At 40.2% G+C, this 27,131-nt stretch overlaps 2 protein-coding genes and 1 pseudogene across 2 annotated transcripts; 2 read left to right on the forward strand and 1 right to left on the reverse strand.

Annotated features, from left to right (window-relative positions):
* Nucleotides 1–2,053: 2,053 nt before the first annotated feature.
* Nucleotides 2,054–3,060, forward strand: LOC122332491 (gastrula zinc finger protein XlCGF7.1-like). The gene is made up of 2 exons (XM_043229811.1): nt 2,054–2,197; nt 2,269–3,060. The coding sequence occupies exons 1-2, from the start codon at nt 2,054–2,056 to the stop codon at nt 3,058–3,060; spliced, it is 936 nt and encodes a 311-aa protein (XP_043085746.1).
* Nucleotides 3,061–4,834: 1,774 nt separating this feature from the next.
* Nucleotides 4,835–8,378, forward strand: LOC122332492 (gastrula zinc finger protein XlCGF49.1-like). Its single transcript, XM_043229812.1, has 3 exons — nt 4,835–5,173; nt 5,310–5,573; nt 7,858–8,378. Exons 2-3 carry the CDS (start codon nt 5,348–5,350, stop codon nt 8,376–8,378), a joined length of 747 nt encoding a protein of 248 aa, XP_043085747.1. The 5' UTR covers nt 4,835–5,173; nt 5,310–5,347.
* Nucleotides 8,379–16,846: 8,468 nt separating this feature from the next.
* LOC122332493 lies at nt 16,847–26,407 on the reverse strand (annotated as a pseudogene).
* Between the last annotated feature and the right edge of the window lie 724 nt (nt 26,408–27,131).

The raw sequence follows: 27,131 nt of genomic DNA on the forward strand, positions 1-27,131 counted from the left end.
GAAGACAGGTAACGTTAGGTGCTTTCATCGTTTAAAGTGTTTAAATCGAAATAACTCGTTAACAATTGTATATAGAACTGAAACGGATGTGTTCAACAAAGTTAACACGTTACGGCTTTACGTAGAGGCATTACAGACAGTCCCTTTGTAGTGAATCATTACAGCAGTCAGCATTGGAAGTTGTCCTAAAACCAGTGTGTTCTTGTCTTAAGACAACTTTGCCTAACTCTTTTGATCCTCCCAGTGCCGCCCTGTCCGTGTCTTAACCGAGCTGCTAACGTTAGTGATGGAGAAACGGATCTTTTCGGAGCTCCGAGTCAATTGAATCAAATGCTTCGCAAACTTCTGAATCGAACGCGTTTCTGCTCAAAACAACGACAACAAACAAAACGCAAACGTGACCCTTCTAGAAAACGACTGCAAGTGCAGTCTGTCAGATATAAAATACAAAGCAGCAAACACTAAACAGCAGTCCTATTACAAACACGAACCTCCTATATGATGTGAATATTAGCTAGTTTTGATTGTTTTTGGGTTAATCAACTCTAGCCCTGACCGACCCCCTTATGAGTTTACTATCTAGTGAACTTGAGATCTGATCGAGACGCACCCAGAGATTTAGTTCATGTTCATCTGTTGATCTTAAACAGAACAAACTCCTGCGGAAGAGGCCGAGGTCCACGGGACGCCGCTATAAAGATGGCTTTGGTGAAAGAGGAGAGTGAAGACGTAAAGATCGAAGAAACACTGAGAGTCAAACGTGAAGATGGCGAAGAACAAACAGGTTGGTTTCGATCTCGAAGATGAACCCATCTTTCTTGAAGTTTTTAAACACATCGGTTTTTAAATTGGTCTTATTTGTAAGTGATTTTTCTGCATCAAAAGTGGCATGCTAATATTTAAGTATTAGTACATGATCGTTACAATAGTCGTATCTCAGAAATACCAGCCTACTTCTAAAGTAATCGGTAGAACATCGGTAGAGTAACTGTGCTGGTTTTCTTAGTTTTTTTCTTGAAAAATCTTTGGTGAGCAAATAATACAGACAGTGACCAGTGACTTTATAAAGAACTGCATGCAAATCATGATTGTTTTGACTGATTTCACAAAGAACTACTGGTTTTATCCCAATAAGCTAATACACAGCTTGTAAAGATAACGCTGCCAACGAGAATCTGAATATTTCTCATTTCTAATTAGGTAACTCCTAGTTTTATGCTAATTTCGACAGCGTGTGGCGTTACCAGATGCGTAACAAATAAAGTTCGAAAGTAGTTTAGTTTTACGACAGATGTGCGTGATTTATGGCGCTTGAAAATAAGGTCAGTACTTTTGTAGATATAGGATCGATCGTGTTTAGTTTTTATACTTTTGGTGAATAAATTAGGGCCGTCAAAATTGTTTCATTAATTGCGTGATGTTGTTTTTCCTTACGGTTTAACGCCTTATATATTAAACACAAGATTGGTGTTGCGTGATCAACTTTTAAAGAGAGCGCTGCTTTTAAACGAAACCTGCTGCGCTTTTGTGATGCACGTCGAAAAAAGAAATCACTTTTGTGTAATAAAGATTAACTGGTTCACTAAAGCCTATTAAATGTTACAAATAAAAAAATGCTATAGAGTAATAATGACTACGATTGATGGCCCTTAGAGACAGGTCTGTCTCATTGATCTTTTTTCGGTTTATAGATTGATATCGTGCCATTAAACTGGAGTTTACTTGTTACTTTTCTCACCTCAGACCCGATGGTGCTGAAAGAGGAGAGCCAAGAACGAAACGAGTATCGCCGCGATTTCAAAACGGAAGAGGAATCGATCGGTTGCCGCCGAGTCGAAAAGACCCCTTGGCAAAACGGGCGCAAGCCGCAGGCGTTGATTCTCGGCCGAGCGCTCGTCCCGGAGAGGCCCCTTTCACCTGCCAGCAGTGCGGAGAGATCTTACCCCACAAAAGAAGCTTTAAAGTCCACGTGAAAATCCACGCCGAAAAGCAGCCGTTGCTGTGCCCTCAGTGCGGGAAGAGTTTCACGCGGAAATACAACCTCAACTCCCACATGAGGACGCACACACGGCGAGAGGCCCTACCCTGTGCGCGCAGTGCGGGAAGAGCTTTTAGCAGACAGAGCCAGCTCAACGTCCACATGAGGATCCACACGGAGAAAGCCTTTCAGCTGCGAGCTCTGCGGCAAGAGCTTCAGGCAAAGCGCCGAGCTCAAAGCCCACGCCACGACGCACACCGGAGAGAAGCCTTCACGCCGCGTGCCACCAGTGCGGCAAGAGCTACACGCAGAACAGCCAGCTCACCATCCACACGAGGATCCACACGGGAGAGAAGCCCTTCTCCTGCGCCGTGTGCGACAAGAGCTTCACGGTCAAGCGGCGCCTCAAGGCCCACATGAAGAGCCACGCCGAGAAGAACCCCTTCACGTGCTCCCGCTGCGGAAAGAGCTTCACGCAGAAGCGCACCCTCGACGCCCACACGGTGATCCACACCGGAGAGAAGCCGTTCAGCTGCCCGCGCTGCGGGAAGAGCTTCCGGCTGAAGGGGAACCTCCAGGTCCACATGAGGATCCACACCGGAGACAAGCCGTTCGAGTGCCAGCAGTGCGGCCGGTGTTTGCGCAGGACGAAGCTCCTGAACGCCCGCCAGACTTCACGCCGGGAGAAGCCTTCATCTGCCGCAGTGCGGGAAGAGCTTCACCAACAAAACCAACCTGAAGACCCACATCCGGATCCACACGGGAGAGAATCCCTTCAGCTGCGACCAGTGCGGCGAGAGCTTCAGATACAACGCCAACCTCATCAATCACATGAAGGTCCACTCGGACGGCGGCGCGAAGACGTTCTCGGACAGCGAGCAGCTGGAGGAACACGTTTGAGTTCACGTCTGAGCGCGCCCTCCAAGAGTTTGGCGAGGAAGGAAGCCTCGGGATGGAGGGAGGAGATCGTCCTCGGCGCCGATCGCGACTCGCCCGAGAGGAAATTGCCGTTTTCCCTTTGTGCAAACTGCAGGAACGATTTTTGCAAAGATCTGCTCATTCGTTCTGAAAGAGCAACGTAATAATTTAAGGTCATGCTGAAAGTTTCTTTGCATTGTCTCTCAATGCTTGACCTTTAGGCTCATTTTATGTTGTATATTTGTGGTCCTTTGGCCATACCTGATCATCTTCTGTGCTGTGGCTTCAAATATTAAACAGTTACAGTGTATTCCCTCAACTTTTCGGGCATGTGTTCATTTTACTTTGAATCAGAATCTTTGTCAAACTTGATAAGCAATAAATTGACAAACTAAACAAAATCGCTTGTTCCTATCGAGCTCAGCTGTATTTTCAAATTCAAATTCAAATTTATTGTATTTAAGCTTGTAATAATAATAATAATAATAATAATAATAATAATGAAATGCCTTTAACTGAAAATTGAGGGTTTAATTTTGTCATTATCCGTGACTGGCACTCTATTCTCCTATTAAGTGTTTCTACACAATCTGTGTTGTTGAAAGCACTATAGAAATTAATAAAGGTGTCGACTTATTTAGTTGTTTTCAATCTGGATAAAATGTGATACCGATTGTGGAAATACCCGGCAACTTAAAATGCACGACCAGGAAAAGCATAGACATATTCTAGGTATTTATCAGCCCAGTTTATCTTTCATGGACGTACCGTTTCCTTTTTAATCAGTTTGCTCCAATAAACAACCCAAAGCAGTTTGTCTTCCTTCCTTTGTCTTGTTACTTGCAGCATATATTGGATGAAGTGTTTTAAAGAATTGATTAATTCTACACAGCAGCCGATCCCAGTACCCCCACGCATGAACAAACGCCTAAAAACAGAAAGATGGGATTCACGCTTTTAAGTCTTCGCGATCCTACTGTCACAGTTATTTGCTACGTAAGTCTACAGTGTGTGTTATAATAAACAGCAGAATGGATGCGATGGAAAGTCTATACTGTACAGATTTAAACACTACTGCAAGAGAACGATGTAATTTTTTTTCAGCATTTTTGTTTGTCCTCAAATGGCATGGACCCCAGGCCAACCGGAAGGCGAACCAGCGGCTCATGTAAGGGCGATGTCAAGTAGTGATGTTTTGGCAAATGTTTCTGATCAGGAAGCGCTTCTTGGTAGAAAACCTGAAATGTTACAATGAAGATATCCAATGTACTCTGTATGTTCCTGTGCATCTCTTTTAAATCCAAGATAATCTGCCAGACGCACTCCCCTGAAGGTATAACATCTCCAATCACGAAAGGCAACCACCTTAAGAAAGTCCAGTTTTCAGGAGCATTGCCTCCAATTGTGTTTTTGTGCTTTTAATTGACTGGGACTTTTTAAAAAATCATCTCCCTCGTAGGGAACACGACACAGAGATGGCTAACTACTACATATTAGCCTGGGGCCTGGTCCAAACTCAGGATTTAGGTTAAGAAATGGTTATTTGGAATCATTTTGTATTCTGCACCCCGCTTGCTTTTCTGTTTACTATGTTTTTGTGAACTTAAACCCTATAATAACAAATAATTTTATACAGCGGTACAATAAGGTTCTGTTTGTTAGTTCTTCCCCAGCATTTGCTCCTAAAACCAGAGAAAATGTAAGCACTGATGACAATATGTAGACAGTGGTGCCATCTTTGAAAAAATGTTTTAAAAAAAATGCAGCACTGGAAAATATGACACAGCGGGACAAGCATACAAAAAAAGTTTTGCGCGAGTTTGGCGCAAAAGACTTTTATTTTGGCGTGGCTGCGTGACGCCATAAGCATGCGCCGCGCTCCGCGTCTCTGATTCGGCCGAAGAAAGGTGAGGGCTTCCAATAGTTTAAAGCGCTTCAGCAATAATAATAAACTCGTGTAGAAAATCGTACGAAACTGAATTAACCAGTGAAACGTCCAAGGGGCTTGAACGCGTGTAAAGCGCCTCCGTTCACTGCGTCTCTCTTCGCTCCCTATGTAGTGAATGAACACGAGCTCGTTCACTGTTGAGTAGTGATGAAGAAACCGAGCGCTGCTTTTTTTAAAAATATTAACTATTGTGATCGAAACTTGATTTTTAGTCTCCTTAAAAGTGTAATGAGGGCATTTACAAACCACCTGCAAGTACATTCAAAGTGTAATGAATACCAGATATAAAACAAACAAGTGCTTGTCATCTGTAAATATATTTTATTCAGGTAACTCCATTAACTAACTCGCTGCATTTCCCAAAAGTATGGTTAGTTGGTCATTCAGTGTATTTAGGTTACTTTGGGAAATGCAGCCCAGATTTATGCCTGTAACAGTGAGCTTAATCATTCTCATCTCAAACAGGACAGAGCTACTGAGATCCATGTGACACCGTTATAAAGATGGAGTTTCTGAAAGTGGAGCTTGAAGACGCGTTCACGGTCGAGCCAGAAGATACTGAGACCCAGCTGAAGATGGTGTTCATTAAAGAGGAGAGTACAGACGTGAAGATCGAAGAAGCGTTCATCAAGCAGGAGGAAGCCGAGGAACAAATCAAGACCGCGTTCATCAAAGAGGAGCGTGAAGAAACTTTCAGAGTCAAACTTGAAGATGCTGAAGAACCAACAGGTCGGTTTTCTCATAGCTGAACTCATTTGACCCTTATTTAAGAGGTCATATAATGTTGTATTTGGTGTAATGCAATGTTTTTATGCGGTTAAAGTGCATAAAATGCATTATTTTCCACATACTGTACATTATTGGTTCTCCTCTAAGCCCCGCCTCCTGAAATGGGTCGGTTGGCACAAAGCTCATAGCTCTAAAAAAAAAAAAATGGAGGTGCTCTGATTGGCCAGTTATCTAGTGCACTGTGATTGGCTGAATATAGCCGGCCCTGACTATAACGTGACCCCACTGCCGAAACGATAAAACGCATAACAAATACGTTAATACTGGTTAACATGACTTCGAGGTTAATTGTTTCCGTCCTCTTTCTTTCGCATAAAAATATTTTTAAGTGTATGTACGTTTATAACACCATTCTTTGTATTTTATTATTTAAAAAAATAAAATGGCGCAAAATTTGACATCGTTCTCTCTTCTATAAAACAGTAAACCTTTTTATTTAAAAAAGGATTTCTAAAAGGTAAAAATGTTCATAAATCCTAAAAACTTTTTTTTTTTTTCTAAAAGATTCATTATCCCTGCTGTGAACTGACTGTACAGAACACGAAGAACATCAAAAACTTTGAGTCACGCCTTAAATATATCTTCTATTTGTTTTTATCGATAAAAACCCAGAAAACATTGACACACATTTTTTTCGTCAATATCGCACACCCCTAGCATTGACACAAAATGATTCGCAACAGTCACTTTGACGTTTAGTCCGCTGGATCGTTTTTTTTTTTGTTTTACAACAAATTCCATAGTTAACTATGGTTACTGGAGCAAAACCATGATTGATTTGTTACCATTTAATAGCACCTGTAACCATTATCTTAGCGTTTAGTAAAGTCATTTATGGTCAGTAAGCTGCATCAAAGGAGGTGGAGTTTCGAAGCACACCCACCGACTGCGTAACCGCCTCGCACCAACGGAAGCTCAAAGGTGTTTAGGAGCTAAAGCGAAGTCCACAAAAAGTGTGCTTTGGTGAGCTGTTTCGAACTGCCAAACGAACTTTGTTTTAGACATATTGTTTTTCCCCTCAATGACGTCATTTTTAGTTCGTTCTTCGATTACGTTAAGTATATTGGGGCCCTAAGGGATTTTTGGTTTGTATCCAAACAGCTTTAAACCAAAAATCACATACCATCTGCACATGCGCACTTTGTACATTTTTTACCCTGCTTCTCATTGTCTGACAGTTTTGAGATGTTTTTCATTTAAAAAGTCTAACAACCCACGTTAAATTGTCTACCATCATGGCCCACTTAAACAACCTTACAGCACAAGGAATAATTGCGTGATTAACTTTTAATCTGAGAGTTGAATGGGGAGTTGTGCACCTCTCTCTCTCTAAATGTATTATTTTATCATGTAGGACGGTGGTTCTCAACTCGACCACCGCACTTTTCGTATGTGTCCCTTATTTAAGTCAGATCGTTAACTCATTAGGAGAGAGATCCTTAAATTGACCTGAGTGTGTCAGATAAGGGAGAGAGATAAAATGTGCAGTAGTTTTGTCAAAAATATGATATATCTGAACGGTGCCAATACTAATTTCACGGAGCATCAGTGTACCAATACTAGCCGAGCTGTCACTTAATTCTTTTCGTCATATGCACATTGACGAACACCACACGTGACCGCAGTCTCATTCGTTCTAGTTAAATTGCGTAATAAGGGGGCGTTCGCATGTGGCACTTTGTGCACGCTCAGTTACGATATTTCAAATGTAGACGTGTGGTTTTCGCTCTCATTTTGGTGCGACGTGTCTTTACGGAAAGAGCGGATCATGGTTGCTTAGCGTGGATTGGTGGTTATACGTGAACCCGCGTATTAAACGTATTAACCAGCGTTTATGAGCGATGAACGATCTTAGAAAACAGTAGGTAATAAAAATACAAAGAAATAATGTTCTAGACGTGTGGGAGTTTGTTTTTTTTGTGGTATCTAATATCAATATTTTTCACGGTGTCATTTTCAAGAAATTCCAGTACAGTGACAACACTAATGATTGAAGTTAACTAGTGATTGAAGTTAAGAATCACTGGCGTAGGAGACATAAAAACTGGTACATAATAGAGAATATTTTAGAGAATTAATTGTAGAACTAGGGCTGAGCAGGTTCAGGTTTAGACACCTTGGTGTAGGATCCTGCATAGATCGTTACACAGCTACAAGGTTGATGTTGTTTGCTCTGTGCTATTGAACTGGGGTTAACTTTTATTTGTTCGGTCTTCCACCTTAGACTCAACAGTGCTGAAAGAGGAGCAGGAAGAAACTGAAGAGAAATATCAGTATGAGAACCCTCATGATTTCCTAGAAAAATCATTTAGTAGTTTACAGTCTGAAAAGAGTTCCACACAAAAAAGGGATGGGATTCGTTTCCCCTGCTTTCAGTGTGGAAAGAGTTTTAGTCGTAAGGCAACCCTCAAAAGCCACATGAAAACTCACCCTGAAGAGAATATGTTCACCTGCACACACTGTGGAAAAAGTTTCGGCACAAAATTGAAACTGAAATACCACACGAAAGTTCACAACGGAAACAAACCCTTCACGTGCAAACAGTGTGGAAGGAGCTTCACTCAGAAAGGAAGCCTTAAGAAGCACATGGCCATTCACACTGGAAAGAGGCCTTACAGCGTGCCCTCAGTGTGGAAAGAGCTTCAGTCAAAGGGAGGCCTCAAGAAGCACATCTCAACTCACACAGGAGAAGCCGTTCACATGCCCTCGGTGCGGAAAGAGTTTCAGCCAAAAGGGAGGCCTTAAGATCCACATGAGGATTCACACCGGAGAGAAGCCGTTCACATGCCCTCAGTGCGGAAAGAGTTTTAGTCAAAAGGAAGGTCTTAAGAAGCACGTGACGATTCACACCGGAGAGAAGCCTTACGCGTGCCCTCGGTGCTGAAAGAGCTTCAGTCAGCGAGGAAGCCTCGAGGGCCACATGAGAGTTCACACGGAGAGAAGCCGTTCACATGCACTCACTGCTTGAAGAGTTTCAGTCACTCCGGATCCCTTAGATACCACATCATGAAAGTTTGCAATAAAGAGAAGCCCGACAGATCCCCCCAGTGTGGAAAGAGTTCCGGTCAAAGTGGAAAACACGGGACGCTTCAAGCCGGAGACAAGCCTTTCACGTGCAAACAGTGTGGAAAGAGTTTCACTCAAAAAGGAAACCTCAACAAGCACGTGACCATTCTCACACCGGAGAGAAGCCGTTCACGTGGCAAACAGTGCGGAAAGGATTCACTCAAAAGGAGGCCTTAATATGCACATGAGGATTCACACCGGGGAGAAACCTTTTACGTGCGATCAGTGCGGGAAGAGTTACCCTCGAAAAGGAGGCCTCAAGATACACATGAGAACTCACACCGGGGAGAAGCCTTTCGCTTGCAAACAGTGTGGAAAGAGTTTCAGTCAGCGAGGCAGCCTTGACATGCACATTGAAATTCACAACCGAGAGAAGCTCTAAAGGAAAAACTGAAGAAACGAACTGAACTGAAATGACTTGTCTTTTTAAACTAAATCGGAGCTTCTGTAAAGCAGACTCTTTGGGGAGTTAGTTTTGAATTCTAAACACCTTTGAGCTACCGAGGCGTAAGTTAGTGTGGGTGTGTTCTGAAACTCCACCTTCTTTTGGACGCGGATTTATTTTTCCCTGTTTGTTTCAGGCAAAGCGGCAGCGTCTCCGATTCATTATATGCATAGTGTGCTGCCACAGATATATCTGCACCTGTATGATTGCTAGCGAAAGCAGTTAGTTTCTCTACGAAGAAATTACAACGGCGCTTTGTGTCGATGGCCGCCCGTGGATTTGTAGTTATGCAAAAGCAACAGAAACATCAGATGCAAGTTTTCCAAAACGATGGTAGCAAAGTACCAAATGCATCCGCTTGAAATAAATACTGCTGCTGCTAGTGTTCTTCATTCAAGGAGAATTTAAAGCCATGTTTAGATGAACGTAAACCCCGCCTCCAGCAGCGCCGGAGGGTCAGAATGTTCGGAAACGGTATTATAAGTCGCTCAGCCTTTCCAAGCGCATCTTTTGCCCTCAAACAAAGAACGGAAACAACTTTTTTTTTGACGTATATCGAGGCCTTAACAGATCCCCTCAGTGTGAAGTTTCAGTAAACGAATATAAAACTGTTCGGTTCTTGATTCTGATTGGTTGAGCCACATTTTTAAACCGCTCTACAAACATACACCTCTCTTTGTTGTCCGTGTGTTCGGCAACCACAACCTTTTTCTGAAGAACTAAGTATGTGGGATAACTATTTTATAAAAGCAATATACCTTTCAAATTACATTAAATGACAGAATATTAAGTGCAAGTAGCTGTGTAACGGACTCAGTCTGTAACGTGTAACAGTAGCTGTCTGTTACATTCACATAATTATCAACTTGGTTAGCAAAAGTATTATGTATTATGACACCTTAAAATAAAGTGTTACCAAAATTTGGATGGTAGATTACAATCATTTAATTATAGTTACATGCACAGAAGAAATCGGCCCTCCTGCTGTAAAACTCAATGGCAAGAAAGCAAGGATTTGGGAATAAATGCAATGCAGTGTTGGTGTCTACTTCTGAAATGTGTCGCTAACATTTGGTGATGTTGTTATCGAAAAGTTGAACATTAGTACAATCAAACTAAAAATATTTCTACCTTGTTTTGCCAGCGTTTTATAAAACCAAAAATATTGTCAGAAATGAATCGTGTTACTGGTTACATCGCATGGCTCAAAAGTCTTTTTGCCTACAGAACTGATCGCAGACCCAGCGCTTCTCTGAACGTGAACTCGTATATTCAGATGTCCTTATGAGTCCCATCATTATTTGCTTTGCTGTACCCTACTGTAAGCATATTCTAATTTAGCTGCCACTGTCTCTGTAAAGTTAACCAATTTGTTTTATTTGTTTTGTATTTCTCGCAACCCCTCATGATGCAGACTTAACTGTTGATTGTTCATGTTTTAAAGTAGCCATTTGCCCAGTTTTTAAATAAACATGAGTTACTATATCTGTCTGGAGATTCTTGATTCAGATTTGCACGAAAAAACACTTCCTTCTATGAAATAACAACAGTAAAGATGTTAAATGACCCATACTGTAAACATTTGCTAACAATACTAAGTGCAGAGGTGGAAAGTAACAAATTACATTTAGTCACATTACTGTAATTGTAAATGCAGAATTATGTTTTTATATAGATTTATATGGCCTTGTGTTTTCTAAAACTTTGTTTCCTTCCCTTCTGCAATGTTTGGAAATACCACTACTACGCTGAAATGCATTAAACGCATTTAATGTCTTCAGTGCCTCACGATGGGCAGAGCTGAACCTTGAGATTTCCTCACAGCATTCGGTTCTTTGTTCCAGATGTTTGTGATTTCCAGTTGGTCTGAAGTAATGTCTATTGAAAAGCACTACACCAAAACTTTCTAGCTCTTTCCAGGCTTCCAGTTCTGAATCACCCCACAAGACAGAGAAGAACAAGAAGGGAAGGAAAACACGTTTACTGGCACATTCGATGGATAACGGACATTAACCAGAGTTAACACTGTGAAAAAACGTATTACATGGAGAATCCATTATATCGCTTGGTTTCTCCAACTTTGGTCCAGATTTTCTTGAAGCGTTTCCCAGAACAATACTCAACTCAATAAACATTCAATGTGCTGAAATATCTGTTGTTGAAAAAGTTACATTTAGGTTTAAGTCAACATCTAGCGCACACTGTATTATTATTAACTATTTTTATGTAGAGATTGTGTTTAGAGAGTGTTTAATAAATTCATTAAATTAATTTAGCATTATTACTAAAGACTGCTCGCAAACTAACAGTATTGGTCATTACCAAAATAATTTTTAGCATTCTCTAACTCTTTTAGTAACAGTAGGAGGGTATTTCTATTTCTATTTTTCTATTAAAGAACAGCAGAAAAACAAATTGTCTGCATTTTAGTTTTTTCTTCTTCAGATGCCCAATTACAGTGAAATATACTAAACAACGCCGTTCTTTTGTCTCTTTTGAAAAACTCTTCAAATCAATTGATTTAAAAATTAAAATTAAGCAAATTAAATGGACACGTTAGTGTTAGGTTCAGTACCACGGACAGTGCCCGTACACACAATATCTAATCCTAAAACTAAATTGATTTGTAGTATGTTCAGAAGAATAAAAGAAAAACATTACACTTCAGAATTACCGTTTAGGATTTATTGAGTCCTACACATTTGCAAGAGATTTATTTATTTTTTAAAGGCCATTTTTGCACATTTTTTACATTTGTCCTGAAGAATGAGGTTAAATCAACCTAAACCTAATAATTAAACGCTGATCAATACCTTCTTTACTCTATTCTGCGAGCAGACTTTAATATCTCGGTGATATCTCAATCCTCTCCCTACTTACACATTTGTCTCAGCTTTCTCGAAGAAAAAGAACTAAACATGCAAGAACTAGAGAGAAAAAGTAAAGGAAATGTTGACTTTGTACAAAAGCTAGACTATACCAGATCAAGCTCTCCGTTTTGGGTGAACTGCTGCTTTTGTCTCCTTCAGTTGTTTTCGATCCAAAGCGCTTATCCTAAAAGGCTTCACTTAACGTGGCGTTCACGATTTTTCCTGCCCGAGAAACTCCTTCCACGCCAAAGACATATAAAACCGCGATCTCAAGTGAGTCTTCGTGGGTATTGAAGCATACTTTGCTTGCGAAGGCCGTTCGCGACTGAGGACGGCGTAAGGGACCGCTTCTCGGCGTGGATTCTCATCACGTGCTTCTTAAGACTTCCGCTTCGGTGAAGCCATTGCGCGGAGCTCGCGGGTGTACGGCTTTTCTCGCCGTGGTGGCTTCCTGCCGTGCGGTTTTGAGGTTGGGTTGCTCAGGCGCTTTCCGCGCGCTCGGGGCAGGCGTAAAGGCCTCTCCGCTGTGGATCTTCGCATGTGGGCTACAAGATTTCCTTTCGGTAAACTCTTTCCGCATTGCTGGCAGGCGAAAGGCTTCTCTCCGCTATGAACTCTCGAAAGTGCTGAGTCAGGATTCTTTCTGACCCGAAAGTCTTTCCGCGACTCTTCGCAGGTATAAGGCTTGTCTCCGTGCTTTTAAAGAGGCCTTCTTCGCTTTCCATTCCAGTAAGTTCTCGGCTCTCCTCTTTCCCTGGCATCTGGCCTAAAAGCAAACGAGAGACGAATTCAAATAACAGACACCAGATCGATACCGCATAGCTTCACGCCTCCTCGAGAACTGGGAAGATCTCAAATTAGATTATTTGCTTCTTAATCTTACAAATCCGTTCCTCCTTGTGCTTCTGTGAACGAGGCGCAGCATGGTTGGCGCCTAAGTAACGGACTTCCCCTACTTTGCTTACGTAAAATAAGAGACCTAATCAAACAGAAGTACACTGAGTGCCACAGGGCTCAGTGTTAGGACCGCTCTATTTCATGCTTGTATAGTTTATCTCTGATACAACTATTTTAAAGCCATTCAAGTCAAGTTCTTAGCAGTATATTATCGATCAAAAATACGCTTTGACGTATTCATGGTAGCGCATTCACAAAATAACTTCATAAAAACACGATCTTTACTTTATATCCAAATGATTTTTGACTTGATTATCTATCATTTTGCCACACGCCCACACGATGTATTTTTGGCTATTTGTCTTGCATCTGTTCTTATTTTAAAGAATATATCAAATATAAATGCCTATACTGCGATTTATTAATACAGTAGTGCGTATTAAACAAAAAGTGGAAGAAACCGTCAGAAAATTTGCTTTTCAACTGACTTTAAACCAGTCTATCTCAGTATGTTTTATTTTTTTATCATATTACAAAATCATAAATCGTTTTGGAGAATGTTAAAATAAAAATCACAACTTTGCTAATTCTTGATTTAATTCAATTTAAAACAATTGCATTAATATCCGAGTATAGATGCAGAAATCCTACAAGAGTTTGAAGAGAAAAGGGTAGGCTACTGCCTTCTTTTATTTAGGGCTAAAAATGAGAGAAAAGTGTGCGAAAACAAAACAAAATAGTTCAGCTTCGAGAATGAAAAACGACCTATTTGTTCTTTCAGTATCTTCATGTTTGACTCTAAACGTTTCTTCAATCTTCACGCCTTCACTCTCTTCTTTAACAAAGGATATATTTGTTTGTCTGTCTGTATCTTCATGTTTGACTTGTGTTTCTTGATCTTCACGTCTTCACTCTCCTCTTTTAATAAATGGTATAGTTGTTGGTTCCTCGGTATCCTCTTGTTTGGCGCTGAACGCTTCTTCCGATCTTCACGTCTTCACTCTCCTCTTTAATAAACTCCATCTCTGCAATTGTTTGCCTTCAAGAGTTTTCCTGTGTGTTCAAACACTGTGTCCTGTTGAAAATGAAAAAATAAATAATATGCAATAAATATGCAAACTAATAACCACCACTTAGTTTTAATTAAAAAATGAGGTATTTGATATTAGATATTCATATTGCTTAGAAATATAAAACTGCTATTGTTTGTAAAAGTTGTTTGTTTTCGTTGTTGTTATTTGTCTCGTCAGAAAGCGATTCGGAGTGACTCAACTGAATCATTTGTGAATCGGTTGAGTTTAAAATCGATCCACTGAACGAATCAGTGTTTACGATGTGATCCAATAAATAGGGAACAAAATAATGTGCCTTCTTCCACTCAAAACAGTGGCGTTCAGAACGTCGGAAAACGATTACGATTCACATTCAGTAACAGTTAATTAACTTTACTTTGCGTAGAAGCTATAAAGTACAGTGTATCGATTTAAAGGCGTTAAATGATTAAAACAATAAACCTTTCTTCGGCTGAAACACAGACGCAGCGCAGCTTTATGACGAACTTAACCCGCGTCAAAAATAAAAAGTCCTGGTCGCGACTAAAATAAAAGAAAAGAGCAAACGAGCACCTCCGAGAATTTCGTGGAGTTTTATAACTGTGCGTGTTGAAAATGACCTCTAACAAATGTATGTAACTATATATTTTTCAAGCAACACTAACATTTAAGTAACATTTGCTTAGGGACAGAGGTAAAAAAAAAGTTTGATTTTTCTTGTTAATCTAAATATAATCAAACGGTCAGAGTTTCGTGTGGGAAGAGCTTGCTCAAGAACCGAGGAGCTTACACCATTCAGGGTTTATAAGTGATTAACACACTGCATGTAAATCAATTTCATACATTAAGTATTTTTGTATTTTAAATGATTTTGACTTTTAAAACCACTAAACAATAACAGCAGGTGTGGTAATGTACCTGAGAAAAAAAAACAAAACAATAATAACCAATAATTCCTGTTCAAAAAAACCAAAGCTTTATCATAAAAAAAAGCCCCAACACAATCATTTTTGCCATCCTAATATATTTACATGTATGCTGGAGCTACACACATTTTGGAAGGCCATATTTGCAAACATTATCAGATTATAAGTTTTTTGCTTTCTGATTGTAATACAGAAAGACCTTCAGAAGTTACTGCTTGTAGAGGAGCACCTTTGATTGGAAAAAACAAGTTTGCAGATGAGGATCATATAAGAGGAGTTGGAAACTGCCTCTTTGTAGCGTGGGAGCTAGTTTGCTCAGCACAGCAAGCCTATCCTGAAGACCAACCCAAAAGTGTCAAGATCGACATTCCCCACTCACAGATGCTCAAAGTGCTTTGGACCCAGCTTACAGAAGTACTGACTACACACCTCATCACAGAGCTCTTTGTTTGCCACAAACTTCATCTGTAGATCCTCAAGATAGTCAAATACCTTTGCTGTGATGGGACATCTTCTCTGAAAACAGTCTTAACATTTTCAGGATCACCTTGCACTTGTCAGACTTGTAGGGTGCCTGCACACAGTCTTCAAGCATTATGTTTCTCACTACAGAAATTCTCTGTAAAAAGGTGAAATGCTCAGTATGATATTCCACTGCAGAAACCAAGAGATCAATGAGACATTACTTGAATTTGGGGCCATTGCTGGCCATTTAGGTTGCCAGATAAGTAGGACAGGTATCTTCTCATCATCAGCATCTTTAAAATGCTGCTCAGCAGAAGTAAGCATAAAGTGCTCCAAAATATCTTGGTGCAATGACGTTGGTTTTAAAAAACACAATGCAGAAATAAATTTTCACTGTGTTTTAGAACATGGGGATCAAATGTTGGATTGGTGCCAGATATCACCTAGTTTTTTTTAATTTAGCAAATCTAAAGTTGTACCATCAACTGTTTATGCTAATGTGGAGTGCCAAATAGCATTACCTCTGTCTTTCACTATTAAGACAATTAAGTTTAGGGACATCCATATTTTTTTATCTTTGAAACTCTAACAGTCCAATAGCTGTAGTATCACCAGGCTTAGCATTATTTTATTTTTTTGGAAAAAATTAAACTTAAGACCCAGGAATTCTAAAGAAACTGACCAAGAGGATAGATGTACATACTAAAAAGTAGGGGGCTCATAATGGAACCCTGTGGAACACCAAAATTAACTGAATGAACCAACTTCAGAACGGCATCCATCCAGGAAACAAATTGTATCTGTCCTAAAAGTGTAGATTTGAGTCAATTTAAAACAGTGCAAGCAGCATGATCGACTGTGTCCAATGCTGTGCTTAGATCTAAAACAATGAAAACACTTAATTGCTGTGAAGCTTAATAATGAATCTTATTACATTCAAGCAAGTGTATTTTGTAATAGAAATAGCAATTGTACTGTAGTAGTATAACATTTTCTGACTCTTAAAAGAGTAAAAGAGTAAAAATAAATGTAATTTGTTTAGATGTTTATTGCTGTACCTGCTTTAAAAAGATTTCTAAATAGAGATGCATTACATTCAAGCATGTGTATTTTGGAACAGAAATAGTAATTGTGCTGTTGTAAGAAAAAAATCTGTAACGATATTTAGGTCTTTATTCCTGTGCCAGCTTAAGAAAAGGTTTCGAACAGAGATATAAATGAGCGAGCTGAAAAAGAGAGTCCAACAGTAAATTCAAAGTCACAGAAGAACTGAGGCATCAGGGGCCACAGCAACTGCGAAGAACATATTGAGCGTCTTCTGAAGAATCGTCTTAGGAAGAGTTCTGAAATATACACACAAACACACAAAAACAAGTACCGTGATCAAATCCTAATCACCAACATATAACTACACAGTATTTGCTGTATGCACATTATGTACTGTATATAGAATAATTATATGTGTACCTCATCTGTCTTCTTCTCCACAGTGTCAGACATAAACATACTCCATTACTGACATCACCATGGAATTACCAATCACAATCCATGATATCCAGCAATGAGCGCTCAGCCATTGCCAAGCAAAGTCAACCAGTGCAGCAGATAGGGCATCAGACAAAACCTTCACACGAAACTCCACCCACTGACGTTGGCAGCTCCTACTATAAACACACAGTTACTTCCTGTTCGCATATTAAAACTGTTGTAAGTTCACAGTGGAGAGATTTCAAACACACACCAAATGCGTGGTCAGGTGGGATATCCTGCATTGCATTAGGTTATGTATGCAGGGACAGCAGGTGTGTATGAAGGGTAGTGGAAAGGTGTCTTCATAATCAAACAGGTACAAGTAGAGAAGTAGTGGCGTGGAAATTCTCTCTCTCAGGCCAAACTGGAGGAACAGCGATTTTCCTAAATTTGCAGCCTTGACCGGGAAAGAGAATTATTGAAAGTACAATTATAAAAAGTTATTATCCAAATAACTAATTCTGATGTGTTGGTGGCCTCTTTAAAAATTTTGATATGGTGACCAAATTTGAATGTTACCTTCCAAGCGTAGAGGATTTATGGCAGGCGTGTCAATCTGCATCTGAATTTTTAAGCTTGTTTTTCTCATAGGGGCGAAAAATGTTTCCCGCGTGGTCAAAATTTACTGGTATACACCATCTTTGTAGAAACATTTGATTCCCATAACGTGATGAATGCCAGGTGCACACACACACATATACAACTGATGCACAGTTTCATTCTTTTCTTTCATTCTCAATGGCATTTACAAATGATGTTGAAGTTTCATCAAATGGGAAAATTAAAAACTCCACACTGAGGCTGAGGCAGGACAATTTGCTCAATGGCTCCAAAGAAAGTCAGAGCCAGCTGAGTAAAGGGCTACTAGGCTAAATTAACTGTGGCACAGGAAGAAACATTACTCCTACCGCCTGTAAGCTTCAAATTACTTGCAAGTCACATTGTTAGTAATTGGGAACTCAGCTGTGGTTTAGCAAACAGGCAGGAGCAGGAAAGGTAATGAAGTGACTAGAAATACGCACAACTGTTGACTGAGCTCTTCATGGAATGAAATACGTAGTACCAGAAAAACCCACAGAACCACCTTGCCTTACTCCCAGAGGTTTTAGGAGTAGTTTGGCTTGCCTTAGTCTTTGATTTTCCAGTTTCCTCCAGAATGACCTGTCTGTGCGATGGATTCTTAACATGAAAGCGGAAAAGCGAACTGATTCTTTACATCCCTGAGATGGAGCCAGAAACTAAAACAAACAAAAACACATACAATAATGAATGTAGTGACACCTGCTGGCTTATGAAATGCTCATGAGGATTGTTTGAACCTACGCATCCCTACTAGATAATGTAATGGCAGCACTTGTGGAAGATGGCAGTAGATTTAAGGTTTCAACTCATGTAATTATCCACTGAATCCTAGTCTACCAGTTGTGGGAGGCCTCTCTGTCTAAATATAGAGTCTGGATTTTTCTAGTTTGTTGCGCCAGTCACATTTCATCCATTTCCATTTCTTGCTAGAGTTTATCTTGTTTTTGTCTGTGTGCAACTTGCCCCTGGATTTATACATTTGGATTAAGTTGCTTAGCTTTGTCTTGCACATTTCTTACTCAGTTTGCCCCTGTCTGAGGAATAGCTGGGTATGTTAATTTTCCTCAACCTAGACCACGTCTTCCAAAATAAAAAGCTTGCAAAGGATCCGCACATCAAATATTCGGGCCACAACAGGATCCAACAGGCAAGAACGCGACAAGGCATGTTCACAAAATGGCGGCCACAAGAACACCTTGTGAAGTCATAGCTGAACTTTGTAAGTCTAGTCAAGTCACAGTTAACCTTCACGAATCAAGTAAAGTCACTGTTGATCTTCATGAATCTAATCAGGAGTAACATGACTCCACGGGACCAGGCAATGTTCGCAAAATGGCGCCCACAACAACACTTGTGACAGCCAGTCATTATCAGTGTTATCAGTTGGTTGCTGGGGGAACCTCTTACAATCTTTCTTAATATTCTCTCTGCAATTTCTCACTATCACTCTAAATATTATTAGTAATTGATCGTAATTGGCCCGATACAATTTGTTTAGTTTAAGTAGTTTAGTGTTTGTTTTACAATTAAACATAAGAATTTGGGGTTTTGTTACATTTAATATATATGCAGCATATAATTTAAATTCCTCTAACAATTGCATAAGGTTTGTAAAATGTTTCTTAGGTGCAGATAAGTCTTTTTTTTATTTTTTAGTCTAATTTTACATTCTATACCTGTTACACGTGGACTCCTTTTTGTTGTTGTTTTGTTGTGTGCCATGTATTCTGTGTGACCTACTTTAGTTAATTGTCTTAGTGTTTTCACCTGTGTCTTATTTATTAAGTATTTACGTTGTGTATTTAAGTCCTGTGTTTTCAGTTCTGTTTGTCCGATCTCATCTGTTTTTACGTGGGTTTAGTTCATTTGCTTGTCTGCCCGTTTGCCTACCTGCCCGAGGTAATTATCCTGTATATGTGTATGATTAAACTTGTTTATTTTATATTCTCGCTCAAGCGCTCCTTTGCTCTAAACCACACCATGACATACCATTGCTCTCCACCCTGGTATCAACAAGTGCTGTCTAATTATATGAGCCAGTGGTTCTATATAGATGGCGAAGAAAGAAGGACTAAGACAGCAACACTGCCTAGTTCCCTTCAAGGCAAAATATTTGCGATAGAGACCCATTTACTTTCACTCTAGCAGTTGCATTTGATATATAGATTTTTTTAGACATTAGGTAGATTTGTTATTAAACCAAACTTTTCTAGTGGCTTTTTGTACCTCAGTGGTAATTTCTGCAGTTTAGTTTTATTAGTTAGTGTGATTTAATTTTATAAATCGCAGATAGAGGAAAATCTAATGTATTAAGGAACTCTTGTACTTTTGTTCTGTACATTGCAGATGTCCTTTTATATAGTTTTTCATAATAATTTCATAATTCAATTTCCATTCTCAAATTTGAGCCATCACCTTTTACATGTAAAAATTCTAAACACATGAACAAAAACATTTTTTTTCAGGTAACTAATAAAACCATGACACTAAAATGAAAAACATTGAATTGTATTTCTGTGTGTATGTGTGTGTTTTTGTGTGGATGGTGCCCACCTTCCATTAATTTGTGCTTTGTGGAACGTTTCTCTGTACTGATTGCTCCAGGACCCAGATGCTCCACCCACAGAATGACATCATGGGGTTTCCACCTGTTGATTGGCTTCTGAACCAAGATGTCATAATCGGATTCAGTGCTGACCCAGCAATATCGAAACAATATAACCTAGAAACATTCACAAGATGTTATGTCTGTGCACACTGCCAACCCCATTCAATTGAGTGCGTATAAGAAAAAGTGCATCTTACCCCCATGCACATCAATGCCACCATGACTCCAGAACAAAAGCTGTATTGTATAGCTTGTTCTAGGCCTTGTGATACAGGAATTTGTTGCTTCAGTACCTGCCCATACTTTTGGAATATCTGGAGAAAATAATGGAACCGTTGGTCACTCTGAGAGCCGTCCTCCGTCTCTTTATCTTATCTGGAAACTTCTTCTCCGCTGCATCCCTAGGACATGCACATGCCATATTAAATTATGAATTAGCATTAAACAGTACATATCCATGGACTATGGTTTTGCATTCTTTTCACAAAGACGCCCAGGACAACAGGATGTCATGACCCTAGCACCAGATAACATCGGTGGGCAAGCAGATCCCACAGACTCTGTCACAGAACAGCTTGTAACATTAACTCAAGGGAACACATTGATAATTCCAACTCAGGAAGGAGATTGTCAATTTTGGAGCAGATAGCAGACCAAGATGATGGTCAAAGAGATAACTTTTACGAGATCAGCTATTAAATACTTAAATACACAAAATATTATGTCACAATGGCTGGCTCGATGAGTATTCAAGTAAACACATTTGGTTACATCTTAAAAACTGCTAAGAAAATATTGGATACTGGGTTGTGTGTGCTGGAGTGATTACTGACATACAGTGGATGATCATATAGGAGTAAAAAGGTCGGAATAACATTATTCTAATGCTAGAATAATGCTGGGAACCAAGAATTGTTGGTAAGGTAACTATTTCATGCAGTAATACAGTTTTCATAAGCACAGTAAAATTTGTGAAAAAATGTTTATTTAGGTCATTTTGTATTGTATCTAATGGTCTCTCTGAAGGCTAAGTGCCCCTAAAGAAGAAATCCTAGAACCACATAATGCGACCAAAAATATAACCATCTAGTCTGGATTTAATGTCAGCGTCTGTCATACAGCAGTAGTTAACTGGTCTTTTATGGGATTTTTATAAGTACCAGTAAGTACCAACCAAAAAATCGGAATGTTTTTTGCTTTACTTTGGTTGATCTCTGGATTGCATTGAATTCATTTTCCAGGATGCAAAGCAGAGAAAATAAACGCAGCAGGCAGAGCAAACTTAATGTTCACTGGCCACATAATAATGGAAGAAATATAAGGGTTTACATTAATGTATCTTTAAGGGTGAACATTTTGGATTGAAAAACGCTCCTTGTCTACAGCTGTGTTTCAGAAACTACGACCATCTACACTTCACAACCTAAAACGCATGTCACATGACTATTTATGCAGGTACATCCATAGATATGTATAGGTAGAATTCCAGAATTAGATTGCGGAGCATCTACGTGCTTGGAGCTATCTAATGGATATCAATGAGCATATCTATGGGTACAAAAATAAGCACAATGTTATTGTTTACACGGTCAAGGATACACAGAGTGAAACATCGTTTTTAAGTCTTTGTTTTGCTCCGTTCACGCCGAACGTGACCCCAGAGTTTTCAAGCGTAAATGGATTCCATTGTGTTTTCAAAAGTCTCCATTTTAGACCTTGACAATGCTGAAGTAGTGCAATGCATAGCCATAGCAAAAGTTAAGCATTTTAGTGTAAAACGGGTCATAGACAGCAATGGTTCTCTCACCGAAGAGGGATGTTAATTCTGGGAAAGCCCTGCCACCTCTCTCTGCATTCTGGACACTCGTTCCGTTGAGAGGAATGCAACCATTCTGCCAGACAATGGCGACAAAAACTATGGCCACAGTTAAGCGTAGTAGGATCTCTGAGGACATCGTAGCAACAGTGACACACAAACTCAGGTGCGACAGTTCTTCCATGTCCTCATGAACTTCCGATGAGGTCCGACTCTAATGCAATGAGTTCATCTGTCATCTCTTGCCCTCGTACGCAGAACTGAGTTTGAAAAGAACAGAAAACTCTTTTTAACAGCATCTACAGGTTCAAGCAATATTTAGAACATCAAACAAATTATAGTTACATGTAGTTATATCTCTAACTTCACTAATTAGTTCTAGTCTTTTCCCAGCCTATCAAACAGACTTGTTCAGCAAAATGAATAACAAATGCACATTTTATGCTGTGATATTTTCTCTTCCATTAATTGTGATCTCCTTCTAACAACAGTACCACATAAACATTTTGTCCACACATTTATCCACAGCCTCATCTGTATGTATAAAATGTATGTATGGCTCATTTTTCTATGTGTAAATTTATGCATATATGTTATAAATGCGAATCTTACTGTCAAAATCGTGACTTGGAAGTCCCAGTCAGGTCAAGCAGAAACAGAAAGTCTTCTGCTTGTGCACATGATTGAACCACAGAAGAAACCTGACAGAAATACTTTCGGTTTTGGATTTCACTTGTATTGTGCTGCATTGCTGCTGACAATACCTGCTGCAGACAGAGTGCTGTCAATTATGAGTGTAGCCTACTGGAAAATCTGGCAAGCACAAACAAAGATTGCTTGTCAGGATTTCAAGAGCGAAAGTAACCATGTATTTTTAAATGTTTCCAAAAAATTTTCCTTCTTGTTCCTGCCCTCGATGTTGTGATTGTTAGTTAATTGAGACCTCACCTAAGTGCTTGCTCACCTGTTTTTTGTTCTCCCAATTATGTCCCTGTGCTTTTACACCCTGTCTGTTGCGTTCTCCTCAGCGGTCCGCTTAACATATTAAATGTTCTATATGTGTTGATGCTGGAGTTCCTGCATTAAAAGAATAATTTTTTGTTATATCCTTTAAGACGGTGATACTACAACCACGCCTAATGCGGATATCATTGTTTTTTTCTGCTCCAATTACTTCCTGAAGTTATTATATTGTTACATTTTTAAAACTTTTTAAATTTATAGTTTAACATTTTCTTTTTGAAAGTCTTTTTACTATAATGTATAGAAATTGTGATTATATCTGATGTGCTAACAGTATTTCATATTAACATAAATGTAGCCTAATTTGATTTATGATATTTAAATATTAACTTATTTAACGATGATCTTATTTTTGGTTATTTAACCATAATCTGTGATATTGTAACCACGCAAAATCATATACCTGGGATAAATTCGTACATAACAGTGTGCTGGGCAAGTATTTAGCCAATCCACATCTGATCGAAAGCCTGGCAGAGCCAGTTCTCACAAGACACATGATATATAATGCCTTATTCCTAATGAGCTAGAATTTATTTTAGTGATAGAAACTCTATTAATTGCAACACGCATAACAAGACAAGACAGATAATAATAAAAAAAGAACCATACTTTATACAAGATACAGAATATAAAAATGTACCAAAACAGCAAAAAAAAAAAAAAAAAAAAATTATATATATATACTGTAAACATGAAGTGTAAACAGGAATTATGTTTGTGCAGTGTTATGTGCAAATCTGTATGTTAAATAAATAAGTGTCCTTAAGTGTTCGCGATACGGACTGCCTGTGGGAAGAAACTGTTCCTGTGTGCGGCTGTCCTGGTACTCAGTGCTCTGTAGCGTCGACCAGGCGGCAACAGTTCGAAGATGGAGTGCTGGATGTGGGGGTCAGAGTGATTTTTCTTAGCCACTCACTGTTACTGATTCATCATGCAGTCAAAAAGTATTATGGGTGATCTCATCGATCTCTTCACCAGTTTATCCAGCACAGTTCACTGATGATCCAGAATAAACTCTAAACCCAGGACAGGTGTTGGCCCAGTGAATGTGGTCTGGACTGCAGCCAGGATGAGTCTCGTTGTGTCAGGAGCGGCTGAAGAAGGACAAGGGTTCCTGCGCTCTCATCACATACCTCCTACTCTGTGAATATCTTCATACTCTCCTGTTCTTCTTCTTCTGATGATGGGCTTCACAGAGATCGGTGGTGTGTTATCTTGTGTAGCTCTGGATGGTAGTATCCGTGAGAGGAGCAGATCAGAACTCCAGGACTGATCGTGGCTCAAACACACCTCTTTACAGTCTCTTCCTGCTGATGTTCTTATATGGCACTGGTATCTCCACACCTCCACTCCTCAGTCTCCCAGTAACTAGCGTCCACACACACTCTCTACACAACACTGATGATACACATCAAATCTGTCTGGATGATCGGATACCTCTCTGTTGTTCTCAGACAGAATGAGATCAGTGTGTGCTGTGTTTGGATCAGTCATGAAAAAAACACTCATCTGAACACAATAACAGGCATTAATAGCACAGCAATCACTACAGCTGTGTAGTATTGTCCTGTGTGTGTGTGTGTGTGTGTGTGTGTGTGAGAAGTTGTTCATATTAATAATAACGTTTTTGTGCAGAAAATAATAACAAATCAACTTTTAGATCAGAATTTCATTGAAGTTTGTATCATAGATAGAGTCGATTCCTCACGAGACTGAAATTAGCCGGACACCAAAATATGTCATCACAGCATTTACAATAAAATATATTTTAATGACCCAGTAAAGTTGTATAAAAATAATATCTTTCAGTAAGTGAGAGAAGCTGTCTAGAACTCTATTTAAATGTGTCACAGTACACATTTATACCCCAAAATCCTACAATTGTTTAAATATATTTGTCTTGATATAAACAAGTTATTAATTTAGACATAATGCAAACATTACTTCAGCTAGCATATTTGCATCTGCTTTTATTTCAATAATTGAAATACTAAAAGAAATAATACATCAATATTAAAATGTAGTATGTAATAATATTAATATTTATAATAATAGAAAAAAATTATATGTATTTTTAATGAAAACTGGTAATATAAATATGTTTCTGTTTCGATCAGTCCTCCAAGTCACGTGGATGACAGCGGAGTGAAATCTCGCTTTGAGGAACCAATCTCACTTGAGTTTATCTAAATGAGCCATTTGAAGATTAGCATGCGCTCGTTGCATCCCAGCTGCACCTCAGTGATCACAGCGGCGTGTATAAATAAACAAGCTGGTGCAGCGCGTATTCAGCTTTTTAAGCAGGGCCGAGGCGTGACTGTTCTGCTCCAAAAAAAGGCAGTCTCCCAGAGTGTTAGATACGGTGTTTCAGCGGAGAGTCATTTCTCTGCGTCGAGTGGATTGCCACAATCCAGGCTGCACTACCCCCTGTTTGTGCGCCCAGGCGGCTATCCCCTGTTGCCTACTGAGGTGACAGTTGTGGATGAATCATCTCCTTGCCCGGAAGTGTGGTCATCTCTCGGGTGATAGGCGGAGCTCTGTCACCTTGAAAAAAAAGGGGCGGAGCTTGTGTTTTGCTCGAGCACTTGGTTCTAACTATCCTGGCTGCAGACAGGTGAGGTCCATTTGGAGTTTGTGACACAATGCTTAAACTCTGCAACCAGCAGTGGAGCTGCAAAGGGGCAGTCTGGACCCTCACGTGGGGTATCAGCTGTACCCTCTTGGGCCTCCACCTGTTGATCAGGAAGTCAAGGAAGGTGAGCCAGACATTTCTGGAAGTGAAGAATCCAGTTTGCTCGGCATCTACCAGGCGTTGACTGTGCTGGATACAGAAATGGTGGCTATGCTTGCCCAGGCCACGAGGCTGGATGATTGAGTACTTAGAGGGTGGCTCGGCTGGTTCTCCAGGGCCCCACCCTGGTACCTTTCTTCCCGGAAGTGCATGAGGGAGCTTACAGGGATGTAGAGGACACCTTTCACTGCATAGAAACTGCCCACAGTGGCTCCTCCTTCCACCACCCCCTTGACAGCAAGCGCAGCCAGAGGTATACCGCGATCAAGCTGCGTCTGCGGTACAAGCTTTAGGCGTTGATGCACGGAGTTCATCAGGCCAAGGCACTGGAAGGATCTGCCCGGGGTGGTCGCTGACCCGAGAAGTTCTGAAAGAACTCTGTAATCGTAATGGACCTCGCGCCTGAGCGGCGAAGGTCACAAGCGCTTGATCTGCAGAGGTGTGTCATGGCCACTCACGGTGAGGTCAGGAACTCCATCTGTGGCTGTGTCCTGAGTCCCAGCGCTATCTTGTGAGAAGTAGACAAGACCACGTTCCTTGAATGCCCAGACCGGCTCTCTTCAGCGGCGACTGTGGAGAACTTTGCCCAGCAGTTCTCCGCTGCCCAGAAAGCAGACTGAGGTGATTGAGAAGAAACATCCTGCCTCGCGTGCAGCTGCTGCCTCCTACCCAGCTGCGATGGCCCGCACTTCTCAGCCATCACAAATGGCGCCGGTGCCTTACTCCGCACTGAGAGAGCAAAGGCGTTTGCATCCTCAACCAACTGAATATTTAGCTCATTCTGGCTCCAGTCCAGGCTCAGTTAATGCGAACACAGGGATCTGGTGCCACTAGCACCTCCAGCCCGGATGGGGTTTCGGATCAGCCAGGAGAAAACCAAACTCTGTCCAGCACAGAGGATCTCTTTTCTTGGGGATGGAGCTGAATCAGGGCGGCACACCTCACACAGGAGCGTGCACCAATTCGATGTTAAACTGCTTGAATAATGTTAAATATTTTCCAGAGCTCCTGGGAGCATTATATTCCAAATCATTTATTAGAGCAGATGCATATGATACAAACATCCAGCTGCTGGAGTTCATTCACACAAAGAGTGTGTCCACACTCCAGCAGTTCTCAATATTTATCGTCAAAATCTCTCTTCAGTTCACACCCCTCGAGTTATCAGGCTCAATTGCCCATTTATTATTTGTATCCTCTTTTCCGGAAAAGCTGACCTCCTCATTCCATCTGTGAAGCCTATAGAACCTGAAGGAGACATACATGACCCCTGACCCTCTCAACTCCCAAGCATGCAGCTTGCTTATTACTCCCTCTGCCACGCAGACACTTAGGCCAGGAGCGTTAGCTGACCAGTTTCACTGTTAAACTAGCATTCTTTTGGACAATATATTGCTTGCACAAATATAATACTTAAAAGATAT

Source organism: Puntigrus tetrazona, unplaced genomic scaffold (assembly GCF_018831695.1).
Source record: "Puntigrus tetrazona isolate hp1 unplaced genomic scaffold, ASM1883169v1 S000000095, whole genome shotgun sequence".
In the NCBI taxonomy this organism is placed as follows: Eukaryota; Metazoa; Chordata; class Actinopteri; order Cypriniformes; family Cyprinidae; genus Puntigrus; species Puntigrus tetrazona.

Bases quoted from the DNA above. Each gene is read 5' to 3' on its own strand.
- LOC122332491 (XM_043229811.1), top strand. From the start codon at position 2,054: ATGAGGACGCACACACGGCGAGAGGCCCTACCCTGTGCGCGCAGTGCG. The intron at 2,198-2,268 runs GCAAAGCGCCGA...GCGTGCCACCAG, and splicing joins CTCTGCGGCAAGAGCTTCAG to TGCGGCAAGAGCTACACGCA.
- LOC122332492 (XM_043229812.1), top strand. From the start codon at position 5,348: ATGGAGTTTCTGAAAGTGGAGCTTGAAGACGCGTTCACGGTCGAGCCA. The intron at 5,574-7,857 runs GTCGGTTTTCTC...CTTCCACCTTAG, and splicing joins AGATGCTGAAGAACCAACAG to ACTCAACAGTGCTGAAAGAG.